We start from the raw sequence: 27,735 nt of genomic DNA, 5'->3' as shown, positions 1-27,735 counted from the left end.
GGTGTTATAAATTTCACATATTTTCACCACCTAAAACTAAGCAAATTGTACTTAATCCAGATTTAATCCATGGATAATGCCTTGTAATCAGTGAGAATATGAAAGCAACACCTTAAGAAATGCTAGCCTCTGCTTACACTGCAATTATCATACGTCTCTCAGAAGGGCCACCGGAGTGAAATCTGTGAAAACCCCCTGAAATGAGAATTCCCAGTTGACAAACTGAAGAACTCACGAGTCAAATGAAGTTTAAGGAACCACAATCAGTATGAACCTACGAAAACTTGTCTTATGAACCTATGAAAACTTTTCTAAAAATACCAACAACATCTTGTACATTTGAAATCAGTAATGAAGGGTCCTGACTATTAATGGCCAGTTACTATCCCTTGCTGGCCAGAAACTTTTCAGGATGTGGCTACCTGGCAATTTCAACAAGAGTTGCTTTGTTACAGATAATAGTCATATTAAAATGCATGATATTTTCTTTAGCCTGGTTCTCCTTCCAAGTGCCTTTCACATTTCATAGCTCAGGAATTTTTAACTCCTTCCTGTCCTGCTGTCTCTCTTGCAAGGTCTCCTTCACTCCCACTTCCTGGCTCCTGTATCACTGTTTGACCTTTTAGTCAGCTCTACACCCTTTCTCCTTACCCGTCCTCTGATACCTTTCCCCGTCATCTGTAATTTTTCCTAGGTTTTATTGCAAAAGCTGTCCTTCTTTGCCATCTAGTCTTCTAGTCTCCCAAAGATAAAGGAAGTAAATTATAGAATTTGCAAATGTTAGAATTCCAAGTAAAGGGAGTTTAGAGCTGGTAGTGGTGGGTGGAGATTGCTGTACTTTATTTGTATGTAAGAGATTCATAGAACTTTTAGATCTAAAAAAAGACCCAAGTGTGCATCTATTTAAAACCCCTCTGTTTACAATAAGGACACAAGTTTATAGTTCTAAATCTGCTCTAAGTTTTGTAATGAGGCAAATACTTTCCCTAAAATCTTTCTTACCTATTCTATTGTTACAATAAGTTTCCTTTTTAGGAGTAGTAAAAAAATAAATATTTCTCTCCCATCCAAATCATTACATGGTTTTAGTGTAATCTAATAAAATAAATTATTACACTTTAGTAACACTCTTGACTATACTGGGCAATGAGGTGTAATATATGAGCAGGGAATATAGAAAATGGATGAATTAACCAGAGGGCACTGGTAGCCTCCAGGCTATGTGCAGACCACTGACATGTTTGGTCTGGAAAGAATTTTTTAAAAATTTGATTTAGTTGGGCTCGGTAAAAAAGTGGAGAGATTAAAAACAGAAGGCGTGTGTGTGTGCACGTGCGTGTGTGTGCGTGTGTGTGTGCGTGTGTGTGCAGGCGTGTGTGTGTTTTGGTCTGGCTTATATGCAAACATTGGAAGGTCTACCAACATTAGATTTGTGTTTTCCTTTGACATTAGTAAGATGAAAATGAGGTGTGCCCTTCAGACAGGGTGTGGTAGGCAGAATAATGCGCCGCCCCCCCCCCCCCCCAAAGCTGTCCACATTCTAAGCCTTGGAATCTGTGACTATGTTATATTACATGACAAAAGGGAATTAAAGTTGCAATTCCCTGCAGTTAAGGTTGCTAATGAACTGACTTTACGAGAGGGAGATTATTCTAGATTATTTAGGTGGGCCAGTCTAACCACTTGAGCTCTTAAAATTGAAAGAGGGAGACTGAAGAGTTTGTCAGAGAGAGGCAACATGAGAGAGACTCAACCCCCAACTGCTAGCTTTGAAGATAGAGGAAGAGGGCCAAGGGCTAAGGAATGCAGCAGCCTCTAGAACCTGGGAATAACACTCAGTTAAAACAGGCACCATAGTTGTAGGTCACAATGACCTAAATTCTGCCAACAATCCAAATGAACAGGGAAAGCATTTTCTCCTGGAGTTTACAGAAAGGAGTGTACCCTGTTGACACCTTGATTTTATCCTGGTGAGACTGTACTGGACTTCTGACCTACAGAACTGTAAGATAATATATTTGTGTTGTTTTAGGACTCTAAGCTTGTGGTAATTTGTTAGGGCAGCAATAAAAAATGAACACACAGGCCATATACACTGTCTTTATCACCAAAGTTACTATTCCAACAAAGAAGATATATAAACAACGAATAAGCACGTGAAAACATCGTTAGTCACTAGGGAAATGGAAATTAAAATCACAATGAATTATCACTTTACATCCATGAGGATGGCTGTAATTAAAAAAATAGACAGTAACAAGCATTGATGAGGATGTGGAGAAACTGGAATCCTCATACACTGCTGATGGAAATTAAAATGGGGCAGGTACTTTGGAACACAGTTGACAGTTTCTTAAAAAGTTAAACATACATGTGCCACACAATCCAGCAATTCTACTTTTAGGTAGATATACCCAAGAGAAATGAAAACATGTCTACACAAAAACTTGCACATTATTCATGACAGCCAAAAACTGGAAACAACCCAAATGTCCATCAACTGACAAACGGAAGATGTGGTATCTTCATACCACGGAATATTATTCCACCATGAAAAGGAATGCAGCATACGTGCCACAAAATGCGTGAATCCTGAACATATGATGCTAAGTCAGTAACAAAGCACCATGCGTTACTCTATTTATCTGAAGTGTCTAGAATAGGCAGATCTATGAAGACAGAGTATATTAGTAGTTACCTAGGGCTGGAGGAAATGGGGCATTGGGGAATGATGGCTAAGAAGTGGGCAGTTTATTTGGGGATAATGAAAATGTTCTAAAATTGAGTGTGGTGATGGATGCAGAACTCTGTACTAAAAGCCACTGAATGGCTTTTACTTTAAATGGTTGACTTGTATAGTATATGAATTATACCTCCACGGAGTTTTTCAGCAAACAATAACCTTGGTTTGCTGTGGTGGTTACAGAACTTTAAAAATTTGCTAAAATATCACTGAATTGAACACTTACAATGGGTGAATATTACGGGATGTAACCTATACCTCAATAAAGCTGATAAAACAGTTTTAACCAAATTTAACCTTTTCTTGATGAGTCAGGGTCCACACTGTGACTACTAATTAATTATCTTGCACGAAAAAGTGAGAAGGACTTGGCATTTCTCCCCCTTTGTGATTCTGTTTAGTTGGTGTGCCTTTGGTATCAATATTGCAGGGCCCTTAGGATCTAAGGAAGCGGGTAGGGCTTAGACTGCCCTTTCTTGCACGTCCCCAGGCTGCATGGCTTCCTTCTCCTCCCTTGGTTCAATCACCATTCCCTAAAGATATTTTTGCCAATGCCAGCGTGTCAGGTTACTCAGGTTACTGCCATTACCTCTTCTGATCATTCAGTTGAAGTTGACAACTCCCCAGGTCGCAGCAAGTGGTGCTGACCTAACTTCTTATGTATGTTCCGCTGCAGAGTCCTAGACGAGGGACCCCATACCCAGTACAGCTGCATGATGTTACAGCCTCTCCTAGAAACAACCAAGGATATGGAACCCACTACATGTCCAACCACCCACCCTTCCTTCATTCCATTGGACAGATGTGGGAATTGCTTTTTCAGGATGTGAGATGGGTTAGCCTAGATCATTTGTGCTTCCTTGTTTGTTTCCTCTAGTCTACTGGGGAGCGGAGTAAGTTGGATTCTCCTGCTATACTCTCATCCATTTTACCTGAATTCTCTAAAAGCTACGCATCTATACATATTGAGGAAAACTTAAGGAACCTGGTTACCTGGTATTGTATTAGATAATGAAGTCCCTTGATGGCAGCTTGAATCAGTCAGTGGCCATTACCCTGTTGCTCAGAGCACCGCTGGGAAGTCAGCCAAACTTGTGTGCCTTTCCCTCTGATCTAGTTAGTACACTGGGGCAAACCTTCCTTTGTCGGTCTTTCCTTTGTCGGTCTTTCCTCTTGGTGACAAACCCATCTCTGAGGCTCTCTCTCTATGAAGCAAAATCCTCCTCTGCTTAACAGTGGCTGGATGAAAAATTCAGAAATGCCAATTTGAAATGACTTACGTTATGAAAAGCTTACAAAACTGCTTGTCTTTTATTGCAGTTACTAAATCATGAGGAGGGGGCCGAGAAAGAAGAATTAAAAAACAACAACAACTGCCTTTTATTTTTATTTTCCCAGTGAGGTTTCTGTGATCTCTTTATTAGACACAATATGTGTCAGCTATTCAACCCATAAAAACGCAGAAAAACATGCCAGGAAAGGAGGAATATTTTCTGTCTCTCTTTTCCTGTGAAAACTTTGCATGAGCTCATCTGTGTTCTCTCCTTTCAATGAAAGATACACTCATCCCTCAGCCCCCATCTTCTTCTCATTTTCCATTGATGATGTCAAGCAGGCCTTACAGTATCTCTTTTGTGATCTTATAAAATCAATGACAACCAAAAACGTTTCCCTTATGGCTATGACCTCATCAATGGCTTACACCTGGACAAGCCTCATCTGCATTGGTAAGTAAAGCTCCCCTCCACTGATCCAGACTGAAGCAATTTACCAGGAAACTACTGCTTTCCTTCAAAACGCTGCCTACGCCATTCAGATCTGGAAGCCTTCTGAGCAACTCTGGCTGAGTGCTGAATCTGACTAGTCAAGACGGCTCTCCGATCTTAGTGCCTGTCTTTGCACACACCAGAAACTCTTCTTTTCCTGTGTTTAAACCCGCACACAAAGTAATCAGTTCTTCAACACGTTAGGCATGTGACATTTTGGTGACATTCTTATACTCCTCCCTAGCCCCTGCTACCCTCCCCTCTCATTTACCTTCTGAGCAGTGAAACAGGCATCCAATTAAGTCAGTTTAGGACAGAAGGGAATTTTGTGCCACTGGGTCTACATGGCTGTGAGTTTCCGGAACCAGGGAAGTGGGTAGGGAAACATTGCCATCTCCATGCTTAGACATACTCGCAAAGTACTCTCAAACCTTTGGGACTTAAAACATAAAATCAACACATAGTGATGAGTTTGGAGAGAAGCAAAGGGCTCTAAAGACAATGTCTTACAGGCTCAAACAGGGCAGAGCAAGGAAGGTTTGGTGTGTCTAAAACTAAATGCTGTTTCTATGTTTAAGCAAAAACTGTGTAGAGAGTACCAATGGACCCACAATGTACCTAAGAAGCAGAATTGACAACACACTCAGCTCCGAGGATGAGGCAACTCAACAGGAGAGGTCCAGTTATGGGCCAGGGAGGGTTCACCAGACCTCCCTTCCTCTGGCTAATGTGAAATGTTCCTCGTGTAGCCACCTCCCTTGCTCTGGACCCAGGCACTCCAACCGCTTTTCAGATAGCTAATTCAGCTTCCCCCTTGACATTGAGATGCTGAGACATTAGAGTGAGGTGCTCTACAAAAGGTCTGTGAGCATTCTGGTCTCGGAAAAGGAGTTTCCCCTACCGTAAAAATAACCTGGCTTTTGTTTTATCCTCACAATAATAATAAGAGCTAACGAGTATTGAGCGCTTGCTACACGCTAGGCATACTTATAAGCATTTTACATGATGAAGGCATTTAATCTCCACAAGAACCTTCTGAGTCAAACACTATTATTATCACCACATGACAAATAAAGAAACTGAGTCAGAGAGTGTAAAGAAGCTGCTCAGGGTTACGTAGCTTGGATGTGACAGAGCCAGGATTCAAATCCAGACCATGAGGCTCCAGAGCCTGCAGGCTTAACTGCCATGCTACGCCTGCTCTTGTGAATTACTACGAACAAATTTCCCTGCATCTGGTTGATTCAGGTGCATAGGCGAGGCCCAAATCCACACATTTCTTATAAAATCATGGAGATACCTGAGTGCTGGAGCCTCAGGAAAACTCTTGTTTTTCCTTTTGGCCTGCATTTATATAGAAGTCAAGGTAAAACCCCCCCCCCCCCAAAAAAAAACCCCAGAAAAAACTGTACAATGTCTTTAAAGGCACAGAAGCACTGAGATTTACCACGAGGATTTGATCACAAGTGAGCTGAATCAGCTCCTAAGTCCGTACTTGAAAATTTTCAGTGTGAAGACTTACAGTGGAAAATACGTGGAAGCAAAGTTGGGCTTATGTTTTACACATTTTAAAATCGTTTTCAGGATGTGTTTCATTTTAGGAGAGCTAGAGAAAGAAAAGGAAACATTTATTGAGTGTGAACTATGTGCCTGGCACTGGGCTGAGGGCTTTTTCACACGTGCAATCTTATTTAACCTCACAACAATCCGGTGAAATAGGATTAATTTCACTCTTACAGCTGAGAACAAAGACTCTGAGGTTATACACTTTGTTCAAGGTCACACGGTTAATGAACAGTATAACTGGTAATAAGATTTAGAAATGCGCCACATCTATCCCCTGCAAACCGCCAGCCCGCACCCATTTACGTTATATTTAGGTTGTATCTTCTACGCCTACGCGGGGTACCTTTGAAGGAAACTGTAACTGTCTCTGCATTCGAGGTAGTCACGCGTGCATCTATTGCCTTCACTAGTCTGTAAGCGTCACGAATCACAAAACTCGGGTCTAACTTGTTGCTCTTCGTCAGTAATGTTTGGCAGAGGGTGTGAGTCACTTAAAACTGTGAGTGCAGACGTTGACACCAGGCTAGACGATAATCCCAGGTAAAGACACAAATACAGTCTGAAAGCAGCGTATCCATTTTGGGCCTTACCTTTCAGAGGGACTGTTTGACAGATCTGCTAGCAGACCTGAACAAACCCCACCACTGAAGCCCATGGATGCAGCTTCCTAAGCCCTGGGTGTGGTGTGCGTGAACTACTTCATCACTCAGCTCCTTTTCTCCCTTTCCCCCGGTGCCTCTCTGGCTGCTCTCTTTCTTCCCTGGCTTTGAATATTTTGGCAGCCTCCAATAGCTTCTCTTCAAAGAGCTGAAGACAAGCCTGATGTTACAATTGCTTTGCTTAATTCCAGACAGGTTTCCGTGAATCGTATTAAATTCAGGTGAACAAAGGGTATTTAGTCTGTGACAGAGCTGAACCGTATCTGGATAAATATAAACAAGAGAGTTAATCCTGTAAGAGCCCTACTTGCCAGCAGTTGGAAGGGTGTCAGCAGTGCCCTGGCCAAGGCAGATGGGAGGGGGTGAGGCAGAAGAGAATTAACCAGACGGGTGCCGAGCATCTGGACTCTGTATAACGACGAGGGGCATAAAGATTGTGACTGGAATACATTAGGAGCAAAGCAAATGTTCTATTCACACACACACACAAAATAGGCATTAATATCAGTCTGTAATCCACCCCAGGGCCCCTTAGCTCGCCTTATTCTTTGTTGACTTTCATCCTCTCTGCAAAGCGTCCCGCTCAAGGTCCCTTCCCAGATCAGCCTTAGGTCATGGGGTAGATACACTGCTGCTAAACAGATATGCAAGGGAGTAGCATGTGTGACTGGAAAACAGTGTGACAACATAATCCCGGCGTGGACGGATGAGGTCAGTGTGGGGTGATGTCGGCTTTTCTAGCATCTACTGAATCATCTGACGGGAGCGGCAATGGAAAAGAATAAATACAAACACATGCAACACACCGCCACAAAGGCTGCGCGGCCCAGATCTGAGGAAAGGGAGCCCGGGTTGGTAGCATCAGTGGGGAGAAGGGGGAACAATGATCTGGGGGTTAGGAGACCTCAGTTCCCTTTTTCCCTGCCACCAGCTGAGCGGCTATGTGACCTCAGGTTGCCTGGCCTCTGAGAACTGAGGGCTCTGGTCTAGCTGGTATCTAAGGTCTCTTTCAGTTTCAAAGGCAAGGATCTGTCCTATGTAAGAGAGGTTTTATAAAAAAAGGGCACCTTACTACGAGACCACAACCTTGGGAGGCATCGTACTCTGAATCGCAATTTTCTGAAGTTGCTACGTGTAGAATGGTTTGCCTAACCTCGATGGATAATGGTGAAGTGTAGGCAGGTGTATTAGACCAAGAGGTTGAAATAAACAGTCACAGAGAAGAACACTTGTGCTCCAACCCACAGCCACAGAATTCCAACTACCCAGGTCTTAAAGTCTTCTTTGCAGCAGGTGGACGGAGGAGAAATGAAAAGATCATTCAATGATCTTAGGTCATGATTCATGTTCCCCAACAGGCTACTTACTTGTATACATCTCCTTTGCTCATGTTCGCTCTGCCTGGAGTATTTCCTGCATCTCTGTTTATCAAAATTCTACTCCAAGTCTAAGACCTCTCAGGTAGAGTGAAACTGCACCCTCTTTGGTTATCAGCACTTATTTCATTCTATCTCATATTACACTTTATCTCCATTTGATTACAATTACAGATTACAAACTTCCGGAGGCAGGGTATGGATCTCATTTATGTCTGTGTCCCTGGGCCTGCTTGGCATGTTGCAGGCACCGGTCAACGGTTTCTCAATTGAACAGGGATTTCCACGTTACCTGCTAATGTGACGGCAATGGAGACAGAGTCATATCCCAAGGCATTTGTGGCATTACAAGTGTAGAAACCCACATCAGCTTCCACGGGGGCCAGGATCTGTAAGGAATCATCTGGCTGGAGAAGAATCCTGGAGCAACAGAAAAGAAACGTAGGCCTGGTCAGGTCGGTTGACTCCTTTTTGGCATTGGATATCGGTAAAGCTGGAAGGAACCTCAGGGGTAGTCAGAACCCTGTTTTAACAACAGGCACAAACCAGCCACAGTGACACTCAGGAAACCAGCCTCTCTTGCCACTTTGATGAGTGTGATTCTGTTAGCAAGCCCAAATAAGGAGCTTTTGGATAGCTTATGCAGTTTGTTGATTACTTGGACTAAACGCTAACAGTTGGAGCAGGCAGCATATGTGTGCTGAATACACATACACACACAGCGGGGGTGAGAGGAGATGATAGAACGAATGCTGCAGATGGATTTGGGGAAGGCTTCTTCAGGAAAAGGCAAAGTTATACAGGAGGAGTGGGGCTTGGCTGGATGGTGGAAAGTAGGCAGGGCTTCCAGATACGGAGAAAGGCATCTGTTAAGGCTTGGAGGTGGGAGAGAAGCAGCCAGATTGAATACTGATGAGAGGATCTTGACGCACATGTTTGAAAGAAATTGTATGTGTAACTGTATCTCAATTCTATTGTCTCCATTAGTCCGTAAATATCACTGGGCACAGAAATTAGACCTTAGTTATTGTTTTATTTCTCACAATGCTTAGCAGAGGGCTCTTTGTAGTGAAGGTGCCAGCAGAATGAAGGTAAAGCCTGCCCTTCAGGGTCATGGTAGAGAAAATTCCAGAATAAGCACCACATAGTTCAGATACTTTACCTGAAAAGCATTATAAGAATCAAATTGTGAGTACCTTCCACAAGCCTCAGAATCCACTCCTCTCTCAGTCTACTATTTGTTTCTTTTCTAGGTTCATGCCATTTCTAAGAACTACCTGTGACGTGATGGCAGTTAAGCGGATTAATGACTAATGATGACTTGAAGCTGATGTCCCGATGAGGCCGATGATAACTGGAGTGTGTATGCAGAGGTGGGAAACTAGAAGGGTTGAGGGGAGGACCGGATGGGAACTTGCCGAGATCCAGTGCCAGACCTGGCAGGGCCTTAGGTCAATAAATCATTCAATAGCACAGAAATGATTTAGCGGTGACCTTGGGGTTCCTGCAGTCAGTCATTTCCATCTTTGTGATTATTTCCACCTCTCTGATTTCCAAAGGCTCCAAGAACTGTTCACCTAATATCATGTTAACATCCGTCCAGAGGAAGAAAGCAGGTAAGGGGTCGTTTTTCAGGAAAGGGAAAAAACATCATGAAAAGGTCAGGGAACTCACAAGACTTAGTGGTAAAATTAGGACTAGGAGTCCCATCTCCTGTCCCAGCAGCAGTCTCGCACTATACAATTCTTTTTCTTTACTGTGTCTCTTGCTGGGTCCTCTCCAGACTCTATGGTATTTGCAATTTGGTGCCACCTCTAGTCAGCTCTTAATTATTCTGAGGTGGGTGACCAGTCTGCCAATGAATCAGGCTTCCTCAGCTCTGCTTTTGGCCTTGGACCTGTTGCTTTGCTTTTTCTTACCTCCTCTTGGAGGAAAGGCAGGAGAGAGAAAAAGCAAGGCTTACATCACTCATTCTTCAATTTGGCTCTGTATGGGCAGTTCAGATAAAAATAGGGAAGGAAATAGAAAATCTCAGCTAAAGGGAAGTTTCTGGATGGTTTGTGTTTGATTCCGTGCCGCTCCAGACCATCACCACTATTACAGGGACAGTCTAGCTTCTGTGGCATTGAACTAGAGCTGAAACTTTGTGGCGGATGACAGAGAGGCTACGAGACTGTGATAGAACTCATCCACCCATTCGTTCACTCATTCACCCATGTTAGGTGTTTTCTCTCAAAGTCAACAATTACATACTAACTGCTTAGTTTATCTCAAAGAGCTAATAAGAGAAAGATGATTATATAATTTGCTTATCTTTAGTAAGCCATACAATATTTTAAGTAATAATATCACTGTTGTTTTGTAGGAATCTTAATAGATGCATCATAGTATCATGGCTAAATCTTTTCAGGTGTTCAGGCTGTTTTAGATTAAAAAAGTGAAACATTGACTTAATGATTTAAATCTTTATGATGTCCCAGGAACACGGATGCCTCCAAAAGAATTTCCAAACGGGAATATTGAAAGCAGGCTTAACCAAATTTCATTAGAACTGACAATTTACGGTGACTGAACTTAGTGGATCATTAATCAGTTTTACCATCCTCAAAAGGCAGGGATTAAGATTTGCTAAATTCCTAAGTCTGTTGGCACAGTTCCTTCCCTATCAGAGCCCTATCAGAAGGGGTTCTTGAAGTGAACATTTAGAGCACAAGACTAGAAGACAGGTCTTCTGAACTTGATTTTGTTTCTAAGTTTTACCATTGGCAAATCCCTTCTTCTTTCTACATTTCAGCTTATCACGTTCTAAACCCCAGCTGAAGTATGTTTTCTTATCCAGCAGAAGGAACAGTTAAAATGAGGTATATAAGGAAGCTGCAGACCACCTTCTGGTATTTCCAATGACCCTTCTGTTGGTAATGTTGGACACCCTGAATGAAGAATTAAATGTGAGGAAGGACAGGGGATGAAAAGGTTGTGAGGAAGAAAGGGAGAGGGGCTCACGATACTGGCCAATATCCCCCCGCCAGACAGTTTATTAGCTCTCTATATTCAGATCATATTTTCTTCCTGTAGAACTACTGCACCTGCCTGATCTCATGAAGGGAGTTGTAAATCCCACTCCCACACTGGGCCTGACACATGTAACTTTTTTAAAGTGGTGGTTAGCTTTTATAGCTGCATCAGTTCCTCCAGGCACCGGTGCTACTGAATGAGCCTCGATGCTTCCTGCCCATATGAAGCCTGGAAAAGAATTCCCACAAAGTTGGTGAAGAGAAGCGGGAGCTCCATCACACTGGGCACAAAGCCATGAGGGTCTGAATTAAGATGGGAATAATGGGAATGGAAAAAAAGGAATCTAGATCTCAAAATTTAACATTCATATATTCTTCTATGCCGTAAAATGTATACAACGATAAAGAAGCTAAAATATTTGCCTTCATAAAACAGTCTTAAATATTGTCTTGAGATAAAATCTACATGGGACAAAATCTGAATTTCTCATTTATTGTGTATACTTAGAAATTGTTTCTAGATATAAAACTGAACTCTTTAGCTCAAGGAGGTACAAAATTATTTGGTGTGCGAGTAGGGATTTGAAATAGGGTTTCTTGTTCCAGTACTTTTTTCCAATCTCTCAGGTCTTTAATATGCCCATAAAATTGGTAGATGGGAGTTCGGAGGCTGCCACTAGGGGGAGCAATACTTCTGGAGAGGCTTCCCATGCAGGACTCTCTAGGAAACATGACAAGGCAAAGGAAAGGGCTTGCCGGAGACGGAGGTTTGCTTTAGTCTCCCTATCTAGCCTGGCATCTAGGGAGAGAGATTCCTGGGGTAAAACACATTTTCTTTGTATTTCAGGCATCAACTCTATTAATTTAACTTAATTTGTTAGTAGCTGACTTCTGTCAGCTTGAATTTAGGTTTCAAATTTGACAGGCCTGTTTTAGAATGCATAGGCACAGAAACATAGTGCTGCTTTCCAAACAAAACCAGAAAGATCTCTCAGGGTTGTTTTGGAATTTATGGAATTAGAGGATGAGGGGACGTGGATTGGGGCATAATTAAGACATACATAGCAAATAGTACTGTGGTCATATTAGGTATATTAATACTCTCTGCTTTTCTCCCATACCCACAATCCCTTTTGGTTTACTGGGCTAAAACTTACTGCTTTATTTCTTTGGTCGTTATTTTTAGCTAGAAAATGAAAGCATAGTTTTGCTTTTCTCGTGGCCTTTACTTGTAAGCTTCTTTGTGACAGCTTGTCTTCTCAAGCATTCTACAAATTAAGGACAACTTGAGAGAATACAGATAATTGTTTTCGTTACACAAGTGAAGCCCTTGTTGTCCAAACGAGTAGGATATGGACAAAGTGCTCGTGGGCCAGTCCTACCAAGCACAAGCTCCTCGTGGTGGAATTCTCTCCTCTGCATTTGCAAGGCATAGTCAGAAGGTACTCTCATTTGAAAAGGAGGCCACTCTGGGTGTCTAGAGGAAAGACTCTAGCAATCCTGTGTGTGGGGTGGCATGACGATGCCTTCTTAATCCTTGGCTCAACGGTGACACCACTGTCTTATACAGGCTCACCTCTCAAAGTCATGTCCACAACCAACCATGTGAAACTGCGGTAGAGGGGAAGGCTTCCCGACTTCAGTCAAGAGACATAGACTCACGCGGTGTTCTTGGGCAAGCCTTTCAGCTCTGCGAGCCTCTAAGTTCCTTCTGCAAATTGAGGATAACACCTCAGAGACTTCTTGTGAGGATCAAATAAAGGAGTGAGCTTACTGTTTCTGAGGACCTATTTCTGAGAAACAGTGTCTTCCTGTTTTCTAAGTAAAAAAGTATCAGGTTAAGCATCAGATACATCTAGTAAATTAGTAATTTTTGATGGTACAGGTGTGGGTAACCTACATGACCATCTTGAAAGTCCTCCTTGGAATTTCCAGTTGTCAGAGGAAAATTTCAAGCTCTGGACACAGAAATACCCATTTGTTACATCGGCCATGATGTACCATCTCAGGCCTCTCACCTTAACAAATCATTCTTAAACCTATTTTAGGTCTCAACACACGACTAGAACCTAGAAATTATAGGTACATCCTTTGTTTTCAGAACAGTGTCTTCCTCATCTTTTCAAACTTATCTGTCCCACATCCCAACACAAACTTGTCTTTCCATTCAAGATGGCCTCTGACTCTCCTTGTCATTAGTTTTGGACAGAGTTCATGTTCTTCCTCCTCCTGTTGATCCTTCCAAATTCTCCCCATCCCTTAAGAGTAAGTTCAAGTTCAACCTCCTGTTACCACAGTCCACAAGAATCCCTTCCTTTCCTGATCTACCAGAGTTGTTTTAAATTGTACTACAAAGCCCTTTCCATTCTACAACATCTCATTCCTTCAGTTAGATTGTAAATGAATACTTCAAGGGCTGGGACTCCTACTTCTGTTATAGTTCTCTCTTCAATATTCAGTATAGTGCTGGCATGCTGAATACTTAATAAAGACTTATTTAGTGACCTCCAAAGCAATGGAGCTGAAATTGATCATTTTGACAATATAGTACACTGGATAAGAGCACAGACTCGAGAGTCACGGTGACTGGGTCCCAACCCCAGCTGTACCACATAGTAGCTTTGTAACCTTGGACCAGTAATTTACTTCTCAGTGACACAGTTTTCTCATCTATAGAATGAGGAGAATTCCTGCACCAACCTAGGGCTGTTGTGAATAGTCTGCGTGAGTCCGGGTATTTCAAGAACATAGAAAAGTACTTGACATAGTAAATACTACAGAAGTGCAGGTTACTATTACTATTTGGTTGTTGTTGTCGACATCACCATCGCCATCATCATTCACTCTTCGTGTCTGAACCTATGTATAGTGGACATTGTGAGGAGCTGCTTTGACATGGGTAAATGACTGAGAAATGTAGCGTTTTCAAGAAAAAAAAAACATAAGTCAGGGCCATGGCCAGGTGGTAAGGCATTTGCCCTGTGAGAGAGCGGGGCATGGGCCCCAGTGTGTTTACCTTGGTGGCAGCCCTGGGGATGGGAAAGAGGAGGAGAGGACTGAGGCCACATGGCACACTGGGTTGGCAACTGCCTCAGTTCCATTCTTGACTCAGGAATCTCGGAATAAGGACAACTAGTTATTTCCATTACTGTTTTAACACTATTAACCAAATACTGAAATCTTAGAACACTTAAAAGAAAAAAAGCCAGAATTCTGCAATTGCAAAAAAAAGTATAGAAATAAGAGTAAAAGAATAAGAATTGGAAAAAAGTACGCTTAGAAGCGAGTAAGGTAAGGGGTACTGTGCAAAGAATGTCAGCTCCCAACTCCTAGGGGGACATGTTGAGGTCTTTTCCTTACCCTGAAATGCAGATTTTTTTTTTCTTTTTTCTGCTTAGGGATTCCTAAGATTAGGATAATCAAATCTACCACAAAGGGAGAGTGGGAACAGGTATCTAGTAGATAAGTGGACAAATTTTATACAGTTTTATTCTATCATGTTACTAGATTGATATTATCAACGCATTTTAGAGATGATGCAAAAGCTCAGAGAAGTTAGGTAGCTCACTCAGCTGGTGCAGGGAATCAGGAATGGGGAATGACCTTTGACCTTTAAAAAAACTGACTCTATTCAAGCATCCACTGGGGCCTAATAGGAAGGCCTGTGGTTTGGCTTCATTTTGGGTTGGAGGTAAGTTGTGCGAAGATTTGTAGTTACTCAGGGAAATGGACAGTCACTAACAAGAACATTCTGGATTTTAAGTAGCTTTAAGCTGGAGGACAGAAAGAATGCTGTGAGAAGACGTCCTCCGCGAGCAAGAATTTTTTTCCAAAACCAAAAAATATAGTAGCCCAGAGACTTGCAAGGGAGAGCTTTGTTTTGTACAGATATTTTAGGGAACAGATTTGAGGTTCATGAAGAGCTCTGTATCACCATTTGGTGAGGGCAACTTTGTTTTTAACCTGGGTTGTTTTTAATTTAATTGCAACTAAAAGTTATTTATGCTGGAAGCTCCATGACTGCTCCAGGTGGAAGTATAGAAAATACTTTTGGAATGGGAAAGGTCACCTAACCACACACTCTTAACCCTGTCCTAATACTTTCTGCCAAATCCTTCAGCTTCCTTCTCTTAAGAAAATCATAAAGTCTTGAATTTGCTAATATGAGTAGTTCTATCTGCCTGCTGGGTAATTCATTTCAAACTACAGACCTCTGCATGAAATGACTCTGACTGTATTTCCTATTTACCTTGGATAGAGATCACCAAACTCCAGTCGGCTGCCACCTGCTTTTGTAAATAAAGTTTTATTGGCATGCGGCCACAGCAGATTAAGAACTTTCTATGGCTGCTTTTACGCTACGTTGGCAGAATTGAGTGGTTGAGGCAGAGACGGGATTGCCTGCAAAGCTAAAATGTTTACCATCCGGCCCTTTACAAGAAAAGTTTGCTGACCCTGACCTAGAACATGGAAACACTTTCATTTCTGGTTTGTTTCAGGATCTTCCTCATTTATATGAAAATGTTAACCACTTTTTCAGAACTGCTATTTGCTAGGACCACTTTTCTAGGAAGAATAAATTAACTGCTAGGGGGATCTTTTGAGACCCTCTAGCTTTTCAGACAGTGGCTGGTTGTCACTGATTGTCTCTGGTTGTTACTGATGTCCTCTAATGTTCTCTGCTGTCTGATTCATGCTAGCCATTTCTGTGACCTTGCATTGATCTCCTATACATTTTTTTTTTTTTTTTTTTTTTGGCTAAGCTTATGTATTTACTGGGATGGCTCCTTTTTCTCTGACTTGCTATTCTTACACTTTTCAACAGGGAGAAACATTTGTCCTCCCTATTTCCTTTACTTCTATAAAGGAAACACGCCAAACCAAATTGAAATTGGTTTCTTCTTCCCTCCCTAACTGCCCAGCCTCCAGTTTTTATATTATCTACAGACTTGGAAACTGCATTTCATGTGCTTATGACTTTTACATATAGCATTATTCACAACTGTGGTTCTGAAATTGACCCTGGAGGTATTTTCCATCTGATTCTCTCCTCCATTCTAAGAAGCTTCCATTTGTGGATACTCTGCGTTGCCCATGCTAAAGCCTTCCAAATACTCCTTAATTCATCTCCTACTCAACACCACTTCAGAACACCACTTCGGAACACTGTCCAGAGCTTTCTGGGAAGCCTAAACACTTAGAGCATACCGATTTCTCTGTCCTACCAGATCAGAAATGTCAGCAAAAAACTGAGTTTTAAGCATCCTCTCCTGTAGTCTGGATTTAGGCTGATAATTCTCAATCACACTGTGTTTTCCTAGACACCTTTCTAGTGCTATTCTTTGAACAACTGTCCAGGGGTTCCTCAAAATAAGAGTAAAACTCCTAATTTTGTGACATCCTGGAAGATGGTGTGTTACACCGGTCTCATCTCTACGTGACAATTATACTGTCAAATGTGTATCCACAGTGTGCCAGGCACTTTACAGATCATATTTCTGTTCTTCACTCCACTTTTCTGCAGGGTGGGTGTGATCATTTTAACTAATGAGAAAACCAAGGTTCAGAGAGGTTAGACTTATGTGGATACTACGTGGTAGAACTAAGATGCTGTGATTTTAGCCTTCCTGTCCTCCACCTCTGTCGATTGTCCCCAGGGTTAACTGATATACCATTAGGTTGCTCCTCTTGACCAAGGGGGTTGGGGAGTGAGGTGGGTGCACCCAGACACACAATAGAAAGAAGGCAGGGACCAGCTTAGGGATTAAGAGGCAGAAACTCCATGGCATTAGCCTGTTCCCTAGGGTCCCATATAGATGGAATGGCACCTGTGAGCTGCTTCTCCATCCCTAAGAAGGAATCAGTATTTTCTTCCAAGTATCTAGTTTCATATTCTTCGTTATGTTCATCTGCATTCCTTTGCAAAAACCCATAACTTTTAGGAAAGCCTTGTTTAAATGCTTTAAGACTTGTACCAGCTGAGCTATGAGGAGTATGTGACTACCAGCTCACTCTTGGACCAAAGGTGTTGCGTAGCAAGCAGGGACTTCCCTGCCCTATTGTGGGGCTATCAGCCGTGTTTAGATCCTTCTCAGAGGATAGGATCAATCTTCATGCAGCTTTCCTTCCCAGTCTGGCAACCCAGCTCCCTGTGGCAATTTTGGAAAATCTGACTTTTCTGTAAAGAAGTTAGCAGTGTCCTTGCAGGTGTTGTTTCTGGAGTTTGGATTCCAATGTAGAAATACTGAACATATATATTTGTCCATAATGACAAGAGCCTCCTGGTATTAGATGTGGGGAAGAGTTATTTACAAGATTCTTCAACTAGGGTCGCCCCCTCTCCAAATGCAAATTCAGCTTTTGCCTGAATCTCAGCTCAAAATGTGGTGAAGAGTAGAAGGGCCCAGGAAGTGTTCAGTATTTACCAGAGTGGCCAAAAAGCAAGAAACAGTTCAGCTTCATCTTGTTTGTGGCTGAGGTATCTAAGCACACACATACACAGGCCACCAACACTGTAAACATACACGGTTAGAGACACAAACACAGATGTGACAATTATAATGTTTATGAGCGCCTATTATGTGCCGAGCACTGTGCATCTTTACAGCTGGGGGTGTATATGTAAAGGTAGAGTGGCCAAGAGAAGAAAAGGCTCTCTCTGAAACAGATGTGCCACAATAAAAACAAAAGCCTCCTAAATTGGAAGCCAGCTGGCTAGAAGACAGCATGTTAATTTTTGCTAGGTCTAACTGACCCCAATGGCTTCTTTCTAAAATACTGGCAAGTTCATGTATTCAACTAAGGTTAAAATCAATACAAAGAAACAGGGTCCCTGGAGGCAGACTGAATCTAACATCTCTGTGCTTCAATTTGTAAACATTTGTAAAATTGGGATAGTAACCTCAAAGGGTTATTGTAGGAATAAATGGACACCTGTAAAATACTTAGAACAGCTTATAGCTCAAAGCAAGTGCTCAATAAATGTTAGCGATGATGGTGATGAGGATGAGGATTTATCCCTTGGCCTGGATGTAACGGGAGACAGGATACCATAAGATATCTACTCTCGCACTTATTCACACTATAGCAGTACTTTGCAAATTGTACAGTGGTATGCCACAGAACCTTGGGGTTCCTGAAATTTCTCAAGGGGAGAACACGTGGGCAAGGTAGAAATGTTAAGCTGGGAATGGGTATCACTGTGGAACTCCGCCATAACTGCACGTTAGAGACTGGAAGTCCAGATTATGCAAAACCATGCAGACTGCTGTCTCCACCCATTAGGAAACCTCCCTCCTCATCACTGGCATCCATCATTCTTTTCTTCCTTCCTTCATTCATCAGTTCATCATCTGTCTAGTGTTTATGATGTTCTTGGAATTGTGGAGAAAATAAGATACATTCTTAAACACTGGCCTTTGAAGAAGAGTAACATAATCCAGAAGGTAATATAGAGAAACAAATAACCAATTCTAATACACAATGGTAGGGCAGAGATAGAGTATTATGCACAGGGTACCATATGGGTTGCAGAGATGGCCATCTGACCCAGCCTTCCAGGGAAGGTTTCCTGTCAGGAAGGACAGGATTAGATAGACAAAGTGGGTTGGAAGTTCCCAAGCAAATTTGTAAACAGCAAGTAAGTGGGTACCTCGGAAGGGCAGAGCTCAGTGGGGTGAAGTGAGGGGATTTGGTAAGAGATGAAGCAAGAGAGGCAGGCAGGTATCAGACGATAAAAGGCATTGTATATCATGCTAGGGCATTTGAAACTTAACCTCAAGTGCTAGCTGGACATGAAAAGAATTTTAAGCCTGGGAGCAGCATGGACAATTTTGAAAGAAAGATGCTCTGGCAGTAGCATGTCAAATGTTCTGGGGCAGAAGTCACACACTTTTTCTGTAAAGGGACATATAGCAAATAGTTTAGGCTTTCAGGGCCTCCTATGGTCTCTGTTGTATATTCTAGTTTTTATTTGTTTTAATAACCCTTTAAAAATGAAAAGCCGAAACTTGCACAAGCCTCTTAGATAGCCTCATCCACCAGAGGGCAGACAGCAGAAGCAAGAAGAACTACAGTCCTGCAGCCTGTGGAACAAAAACCACTTTCACAGAAAGATAGACAAATGAAAAGGCAGTGGGCTATGTACCAGATGAAGCAACAAGATAAAACCCCAGAAAAACAATTTAATGGACATAGACAACCTTCTAGAAAAAGAATTCAGAATAACGATAGTGAAGATGATCCAGGACCTCAGAAAAAGAATGGAGGCAAAGGCCAATAAGATGCAAGAAATGTTTAACAAAGACCTAGAAGAATTAAAGAACAAACAAACAGAGATGAACAATACAATAACGGAAATGAAAGTACACTAGAAGAAATCAATAGCAGAATAACTGAGGCAGAAGAACGGATAAGTGACCTGGAAGACAGAATGGTGGAATTCACTGCTGCGGAACAGAATAAAGAAAAAAGAATGAAAAGAAATGAAGATGAAGACAGCCTAAGAGAGACCTCTGGGACAACATTAAACGCAACAACATTCTCATTATAGGGGTCCCAGAAGGAGAAGAGAGAGAGAAAGGACCCGAGAAAATATCCGAAGAGATTAGAGTCGAAAATTTCCCTAACATGGTAAAGGAAACAGCCACCCAAGTCCAGGAAGTGCAGCAAATCCCATACAGGATAAACCCAAGGAGAAACATGCTGAGACACATAGTAATCAAATTGGCAAAAATTAAAGACAAAGAAAAATTATTGAAATCAGCAAGGGAAAAACAACAAATAACATACAAGGCAACTCCCATAAGGTTAACAGCTGATTTCTCAGCAGAAGCTCTACAAGCCAGAAGGGAGTGGCATGATATACTTAAAGTGATGAAAGGGAAGAACCTTCATCCAAGATTACTCTACCCAGCAAAGATCTCATTGAGATTCGATGGAGAAATCAAAAGCTTTACAGCCAAGTGAAAGCTAAGAGAATTCAGCACCACGAAACCAGCTCTACGACAAATGCTAAAGGAACTTCTCTAAGGGAAACACAAGAGAAGAAAAGGACCTACAAAAAAAACCCAAAACAATTAAGAAAATGGTAATAGGAACATACATATCGATAACTACCTTAAACGTGAATGGATTAAATGCTCCAACCAAAAGACACAGGCTTGCTGAATGGATACAAAAACAAGACCCATACATATGCTGTCTACAAGAGACCCACTTCAGACCTAGGGACACATATAGACTGAAAGTGAGGGGATGGAAAAAGATATTCCATGCAAATGGAAATCAAAGGAAAGCTGGAGTAGCAATACTCATATCAGATAAAATAAGAATGTTACAAGAGACAAGGAAGGACACTACATAATAATCAAGGGATCAATCCAAGAAGAAGATATAACAATTATAAATATATATGCCCCCAAGATAGGAGCACCTCAATACATAAGGCAACTGCTAACAGCTATAAAAGAGGACATCAACAGTAACACAGTAATAGTGGGGGACGTTAACACCTCATTTACACCAATGGACAGATCATCCAAAATGAAATAAATAAGGAAACAGAAGCTTTAAATGACACAATAGACCAGATAGATTTAATTGATATTTATAGGACATTCCATCCAAAACCAGCAGATTACACTTTCTTCTCAAGTGCTCATGGAATGTTCTCCAGGATAGATCACACCTTGGGTCACAAAACAAGCCTCAGTAAATTTAAAAAAATTGAAATCATATCAAGCATCTTTTCTGACCACAATGCTACGAGTCTAGAAATGAATTACAGGGAAAAAACCATAAAAAACACAAACACATGGAGGCTAAACAATACATTACTAAATAACCAAGAGATCACTGAAGAAATCAAAGAGGAAATCAAAAAACACCTAGAGACAAATGACAATGAAAACATGACGATCCAAAACCTATGGGATGTAGCAAAAGCAGTTTTAAGTGGGAAGTTTATAGCTATACAAGCCTACCTCAAGAAAGAAGAAAAATCTCAAGTAAACAATCTAAGCTTACACCTAAAGGAACTAGAGAAAGAAGAACAAACAAAACCCAAAGTTAGCAGAAGGAAGGAAATCATAAACATCAGAGCAGAAATAAATGAAATAGATCAAAGAAAACAATAGCAAAGATCAATAAAACTAAAAGCTGGTTCTTTGAGAAGACAAACAAAATTAATAAACCATTAGCCAGACTCATCAAGAAAAAGAGGGAGAGGACTCAAATCAACAAAATTAGAAATGAAAAAGGAGAAGTTACAACAGACACCGCAGAAATACAAAGCATCCTACGAGACTACTACAAGCAACTCTATGCCAATATAATGGACAACCTGGAAAAAATGGACAAATTCTTAGAAAGGTATAACCTTCCAAGACTGAACCAGCAAGAAATAGAAAATATGAACAGACCAATCACAAGTAATTAAATTGAAACTGTGATTAAAAGTCTTCCAACAAACAAAAGTCCAGGACCAGATGGCTTCACATGTGAATTCTATCAAACATTTACAGAAGAGCTAACACCCATCCTTCTCAAATTCTTCTCAAAAAGTTGCAGACGAAGGAACACTCCCAAACTCATTCTATGAGGCCACCATCACCCTGATACCAAAACCAGACAAAGATACTACAAAAAAAGAAAATTACAGACCAATATCACTGATGAATACAGATGCAAAAATCCTCAATAAAATACTAGCAAAAAGAATCCAACAACACATTAAAAGATTCATACACCGTGATCAAGTGGGATTTATCCCAGGGATGCAAGGATTCTTCAATATACACAAATCAATCAATGTTATACACTATATTAACCAAGTGAAGAATAAAAACCATATGATCATTTCAACAGATGCAGAAAAAGCTTTTGATAAAATTCAACACCCAGATGATTATATGCAGAGATCAGGGAAGATGGCGGAAGAGTAAGACACGGAGATCACCTTCCACCCCACAGATACACCAGTAATACATCTACACGTGGACCAACTCCTACAGAACACCTACTGAACACAGGCAGAAGACCTCAGACCTCCCAAAAGGCAAGAAAGTCCCCATGTACCTGGGTAGGGCAAAAGAAAAAGAGAATAAACAGAGACTAAAGAATAGGGATGGGACCTGCACCACTGGGAGGGAGCTGTGAAGGAGGAAAGGCTTCCACACACTAGGAAGCCCCTTCACAGGCGGAGACTGCAGGCTGTGGAGGGGGAAAGCTTCGGAGCTGCGGAGGAGAGCACAGCAACAGGGGTGCGGAAGGCAAAGCGGAGAGATTCACGCACAGAGGATCGGTGCCGACCGGCACTCACCAGCCCAAGAGACTTGTCTGCGCACCCGCCGGGGCGGGCGGGGCTGGGAGCTGAGGCTCGGGCTTCGGTCGGAGGCAGGAAGAGGACTGGGGTTGGCTGCTTGAACACAGCCTGAAGGGGTTAGTGCACCACGGCTAGCCGGGAGGGAGTCCGGGAAAAAGTCTGGACTGCCGAAGAGGCAAGAGACTTTTTCTTCCCTCTTTGTTTCCTGGTGCGAGAGGAGAAGGGATTAAGAACGCTGTTTAAAGGAGCTCCAGAGATGGGTGCGAACTGTGGCTAACAGCGCGGTCCTCAGAGACGGGCATGAGACGCTAAGGCTGCTGCCACCACCACCAAGAAGCCTGTGTGCGAGCACAGGTCACTATCCACACCTCCCGTCCGGGGAGCCTGTGCAGCACGCCACTGCCAGGGTCCCAGGATCCAGGGACAACTTCTCCGGGAGAACGCACGGTGCGCCTCAGGCTGGTGCAACGTCACAATGGCCTCTGCCGCTGCAGGCTCACCCCGCCTTCGTACCCCTCCCTCCCCTGCGGCCTGAGTGTGCCAGAGCCCCCGAATCAGCGGCTCCTTTAACCCTGTCCTGTCTGAGCGAAAAACAGACGCCCTCCGGCGACCTACACGCAGAGGCGGGGCCAAATCCAAAGCTGAGCCCCTGGAGCTGTGCGGACAAAGAAGAGAAAGGGAAATCTCTCCCAGCAGCCTCAGAAGCAGCGGATTAAAGCTCCACAATCAACTCGATGTACCCTGCATCTGTGGAATACATGAATCATCCCAACGAATCATCCCAAATTGAGGAAGTGGACTTTGAGAGCAAGATTTATGATTTTTTTCCCCTTTTCCCCTTTTTGTGAGTGTGTATGTGTATGCTTCTGTGTGAGATTTTGTCTGTATAGCTTTGCTTCCACCATTTGTCCTAGGGTTCTATCCGTCCGTTTTTTGTTCTTTAAAAAATTATTTTTTCTTAATAATTATTTTTAATTATTTTATCTTCTTTCTTTCCTTCCTTCCCTCCTCCCTCCCTCCTTCCTTTCTTCCTTCCTTCCTTCCTTCTACTTTTTCTCACTTTTGTTCTGAACCATGTGGATGAGAGGTTCTTGGTGCTGCAGCCAGGAATTAGTGCTGAGCCCCTGAGGTGGGAGAGCCAACTTCAGGACATTGGTCCACAAGAGACCTCCCAGCTCCACATAATATCAAACGGCGAAAATCTCCCAGAGATCTCCATCTCAACACCAGCACCCAGCTTCACTCAAAGACCAGCAAGCTACAGTGCTGGACACCCTATGCCAAACAACCAGCAAGACAGGAACACAACCCCACCCATTAGCAGAGAGGCTGCCTAAAATCATAATAAGGTCACAGACACCCCAAAACACACCCCCAGATGTGGACCTGCCCACCAGAAAGACAAGATCCAGCCTCATCCACCAGAACACAGGCACTAGTCCCCTCCACCAGGAAGCCTACACAACGGCAACTACGAACCTGCAGCATGCAAAAAGGAGACCCCAAACACAGTAAGATAAGCAAAATGAGAAGACACAAAAACACACTGCAGATGAAGAAGCAAGATAAAAACCCACCAGACCTAACAAATGAAGAGGAAATAGGCAGTCTACCTGAAAAAGAATTCAGAATAATGATAGTAAAGATGATCCAAAATCTTGGACACAGAATAGAGAAAATGCAAGAAACATTTAACAAGGACCTAGAAGAACTAAAGATGAAACAGCAATGGGGAACAACACAATAAGTGAAATTAAAAATACTCTAGATGGGATTAATAGCAGAATAACTGAGGCAGAAGAATGGATAAGTGACCTGGAAGATAAAATAGTGGAAATAACTACTGCAGAGCAGAATAAAGAAAAAAGAATGAAAAGAACTGAGGACAATCTCAGAGACCTCTGGGACAACATTAAATGCAACAACATTCGAATTACAGGGATTCCAGAAGAAGAAGAGAAAAAGAAAGGGACTGAGAAAATATTTGAAGAGATTATAGTTGAAAACTTCCCTAATATGGGAAAGGAAATAGTTAATCAAGTCCAGGAAGCACAGAGAGTACCATACAGGATAAACCCAAAGAGAAATATGCCAAGACACATATTAATCAAACTGTCTCAAATTAAATACAAAGAAAACATGTTAAAAGCAGCAAGGGAAAACCAACAAATAACACACAAGGGAATCCCCATAAGGTTAACAGCTGATCTTTCAGCAGAAACGCTGCAAGCCAGAAGGGACTGGCAAGACATATTTAAAGTGATGAAGGAGAAGAACCTGCAACCAAGATTACTCTACCCAGCAAGGATCTCATTCAGATTTGATGGAGAAATTAAAACCTTTACAGACAAGCAAAAGCTGAGAGAGTTCAGCACCACCAAACCAGCTTTACAACAAATGCTAAAGGAACTTCTCTAGGTAAGAAACACAAGAGAAGGAGAAGACATACAATAACGAACCCCAAACAATTAAGAAAATGGGAATAGGAACATACATATCGATAATTACCTTAAATGTCAATGGACTAAATGCTCCCACCAAAAGACACAGATTGGCTGAATGGATACAAAAACAAGACCTATATATATGCTCTCTACAAGAGACCCACTTCAGACCTAGAGACATACAGACTGAAAGTGAGGGGATGGAAAAAAATATTCCATGCAAATGGAAGCCAAAAGAAAGCTGGAGTAGCAATTCTCATATCAGACAAAATAGACTTTAAAATAAAGACTATTACAAGAGACAAAGAATGACACTACATAATGATCAAGGGATCAATCCAATAAGAAGATATAGCAATTGTAAATATTTATGCACCCAATATAGGAGCACCTCAATACATAAGGAAAATGCTAACAGCAATAAAAGGGGAAATCGACAGTAACACATTCATAGTAGGAGACTTTAACACCCCACTTTCACCAATGGACAGATCATCCAAAATGAAAATATATAAGGAAACACAAGCTTTAAATGATACGTTAAACAAGATGGACTTAATTGATATTTATAGGACATTCCATCCAAAAACAACAGAGTACACATTTCTCTCAAGTGCTCATGGAACATTCTCCAGGATAGATCATATCTTGGGTCACAAATCAAGCCTTGGTAAATTTAAGAAAATTGAAATTGTATCAAGTATCTTTTCCGACCACAACGCTATGAGACTAGATATCAATTTCAGGAAAAGATCTGTAAAAAATACGAACACGTGGAGGCTAAACAATACACTACTTAATAACGAAGTGATCACTGAAGAAATCAGAGAGGAAATAAAAAAATACCTAGAGAAAAATGACAATGGAGACACAACGACCCAAAACCTATGGGATGTAGCAAAAGCAGTTCTCAGAGGGAAGTTTATAGCAATACAATCCTACCGTAAGAAACAGAATACATCTCAAATAAACAACCTAACCTTGCACCTAAAGCAATGAGAGAAAGAAGAACAAAAAACCCCAAAGTTAGCAGAAGGAAAGAAATCATAAAAATCAGATCAGAAATAAATGAAAAAGAAATGAAGGAAACGATAGCAAAGATCAATAAAACTAAAAGCTGGTTCTTGAGAAGATAAACAAAATTGATAAACCATTAGCCAGCCTCATCAAGAAAAAAAGGGAGAAGACTCAAACCAATAGAATTAGAAATGAAAAAGAAGTAACAACTGACACTGCAGAAATACAAAAGATCATGAGAGATTACTACTAGCAACTCTACGCCAATGAAATGGACAACCTGGAAGAAATGGACAAATTCTTAGAAATGCATAACCTGCCAAGACTGAATCAGGAAGAAATAGAAAATATGAACAGACCAATCACAAGCACTGAAATTGAAACTGTGATTAAAAGTCTTCCAACAAACAAAAGCCCAGGACCAGATGGCTTCACAGGCGAATTCTATCAAACATGTAGAGAAGAGCTAACACCTATCCTTCTCAAACTCTTCCAAAATATAGCAGAGGGAGGAACACTCCCAAACTCATTCTAAAGGCCACCATCACCTTGATACCAAAACCAGACAAGGATGTCACAAAGAAAGAAAACTACAGGCCAATATCACTGATGAACATAGATGCAAAAATCCTCAACAAAATACTAGCAAACAGAATCCAACAGCACATTAAAAGGATCATTCACCATGATCAAATGGGGTTTATTCCAGGAATACAAGGATTCTTCAATATACGCAAATCATCAACGTGATACACCATATCAACAACTGAAGGATAAAAACCATATGATCATCTCAATAGATGCAGAGAAAGCTTTCGACAAAATTCAACAACCCATTTATGATAAAACTCTGAAGAAAGTAGGCATACAGGGAACTTTCCTTAACATAATAAGGGCCATATATGACAAACCCACAGCCAACAGCGTCCTCAAGTGAAAAACTGAAAGCATTTCCACTAAGATCAGGAAAAAGACAAGGTTGCCCACTCTCACCCACTCTTATTCAACATAGTTTGGCAAGTTTAGCCATAGCAATCAGGAAAAAAAGGAAATAAAAGGAATCCAAATTGGAAAGAAGAAGTAAACTGTCACTGTTTGCAGATGACATGATACTATACATAGAGAATCCTAAAGATGCCACCAGAAAACGACTAGAGGTAATCAATGAATTTGGTAAAGTAGCAGGATACAAAATCAATGCACAGAAATCTCTGGCATTCCTATATACTAGTGATGAAAAATCTGAAAGTGAAATCAAGAAAACACACCCATTTACCATTGCAACAAAAAGAATAAAATATCCGGGAATAAACCTACCTAAGGAGACAAAAGACCTGTATGCAGAAAATTATAAGACACTGATGAAGGAAATTAAAGATGATACAAATAGATGGAGAGATATACCATGTTCTTGGACTGGAAGAATCAACATTGTGAAAATGACTCCACTACCCAAAGCAATCTACAGATTCAATGCAATCCCTATCAAACTACCACGGGCATTTTTCACAGAACTAGAACAGAAAGTTTCACAATTTGTATGGAAACACAGAAGACCCCGAATAGCCAAAGCAATCTTGAGAGCGAAAAACGGAGCTGGAGGAATCAGGCTCCCAGACTATACTACAAAGCTACAGTAATCAAGACAGTATGGTACTGGCACAAAACAGAAGCATAGATCAATGGAACAGGATAGAAAGCCCAGAGATAACCCCACGCACATATGGTCACCTTATCTTTGATAATGGAGGCAGGAATGTCCAGTGGAGAAAGGACAGCGTCTTCAATAACTGGTGCTGGGAAAACTGGACAGGTACATGTAAAAGT

General features: G+C 41.6%; 1 protein-coding gene across 1 annotated transcript in view; it reads right to left on the bottom strand.

The window, feature by feature from the left end:
- Positions 1–27,735, bottom strand: part of ADAMTSL1 (ADAMTS like 1) — a 480,443-nt gene that overhangs the window by 123,815 nt on the left and 328,893 nt on the right. Inside the window, exon 17 of the mRNA XM_032634985.1 lies at positions 8,403–8,530. Coding sequence (XP_032490876.1) covers positions 8,403–8,530 — 128 coding nt within the window. The remainder of the gene's footprint in view (positions 1–8,402; positions 8,531–27,735) is intronic.

Source organism: Phocoena sinus, chromosome 6 (genome assembly GCF_008692025.1).
Source record: "Phocoena sinus isolate mPhoSin1 chromosome 6, mPhoSin1.pri, whole genome shotgun sequence".
NCBI classification, from domain to species: Eukaryota; Metazoa; Chordata; class Mammalia; order Artiodactyla; family Phocoenidae; genus Phocoena; species Phocoena sinus.
Note: the sequence above shows the minus strand (reverse complement) of the source record. Positions and strands in the feature narration are given on the sequence as shown.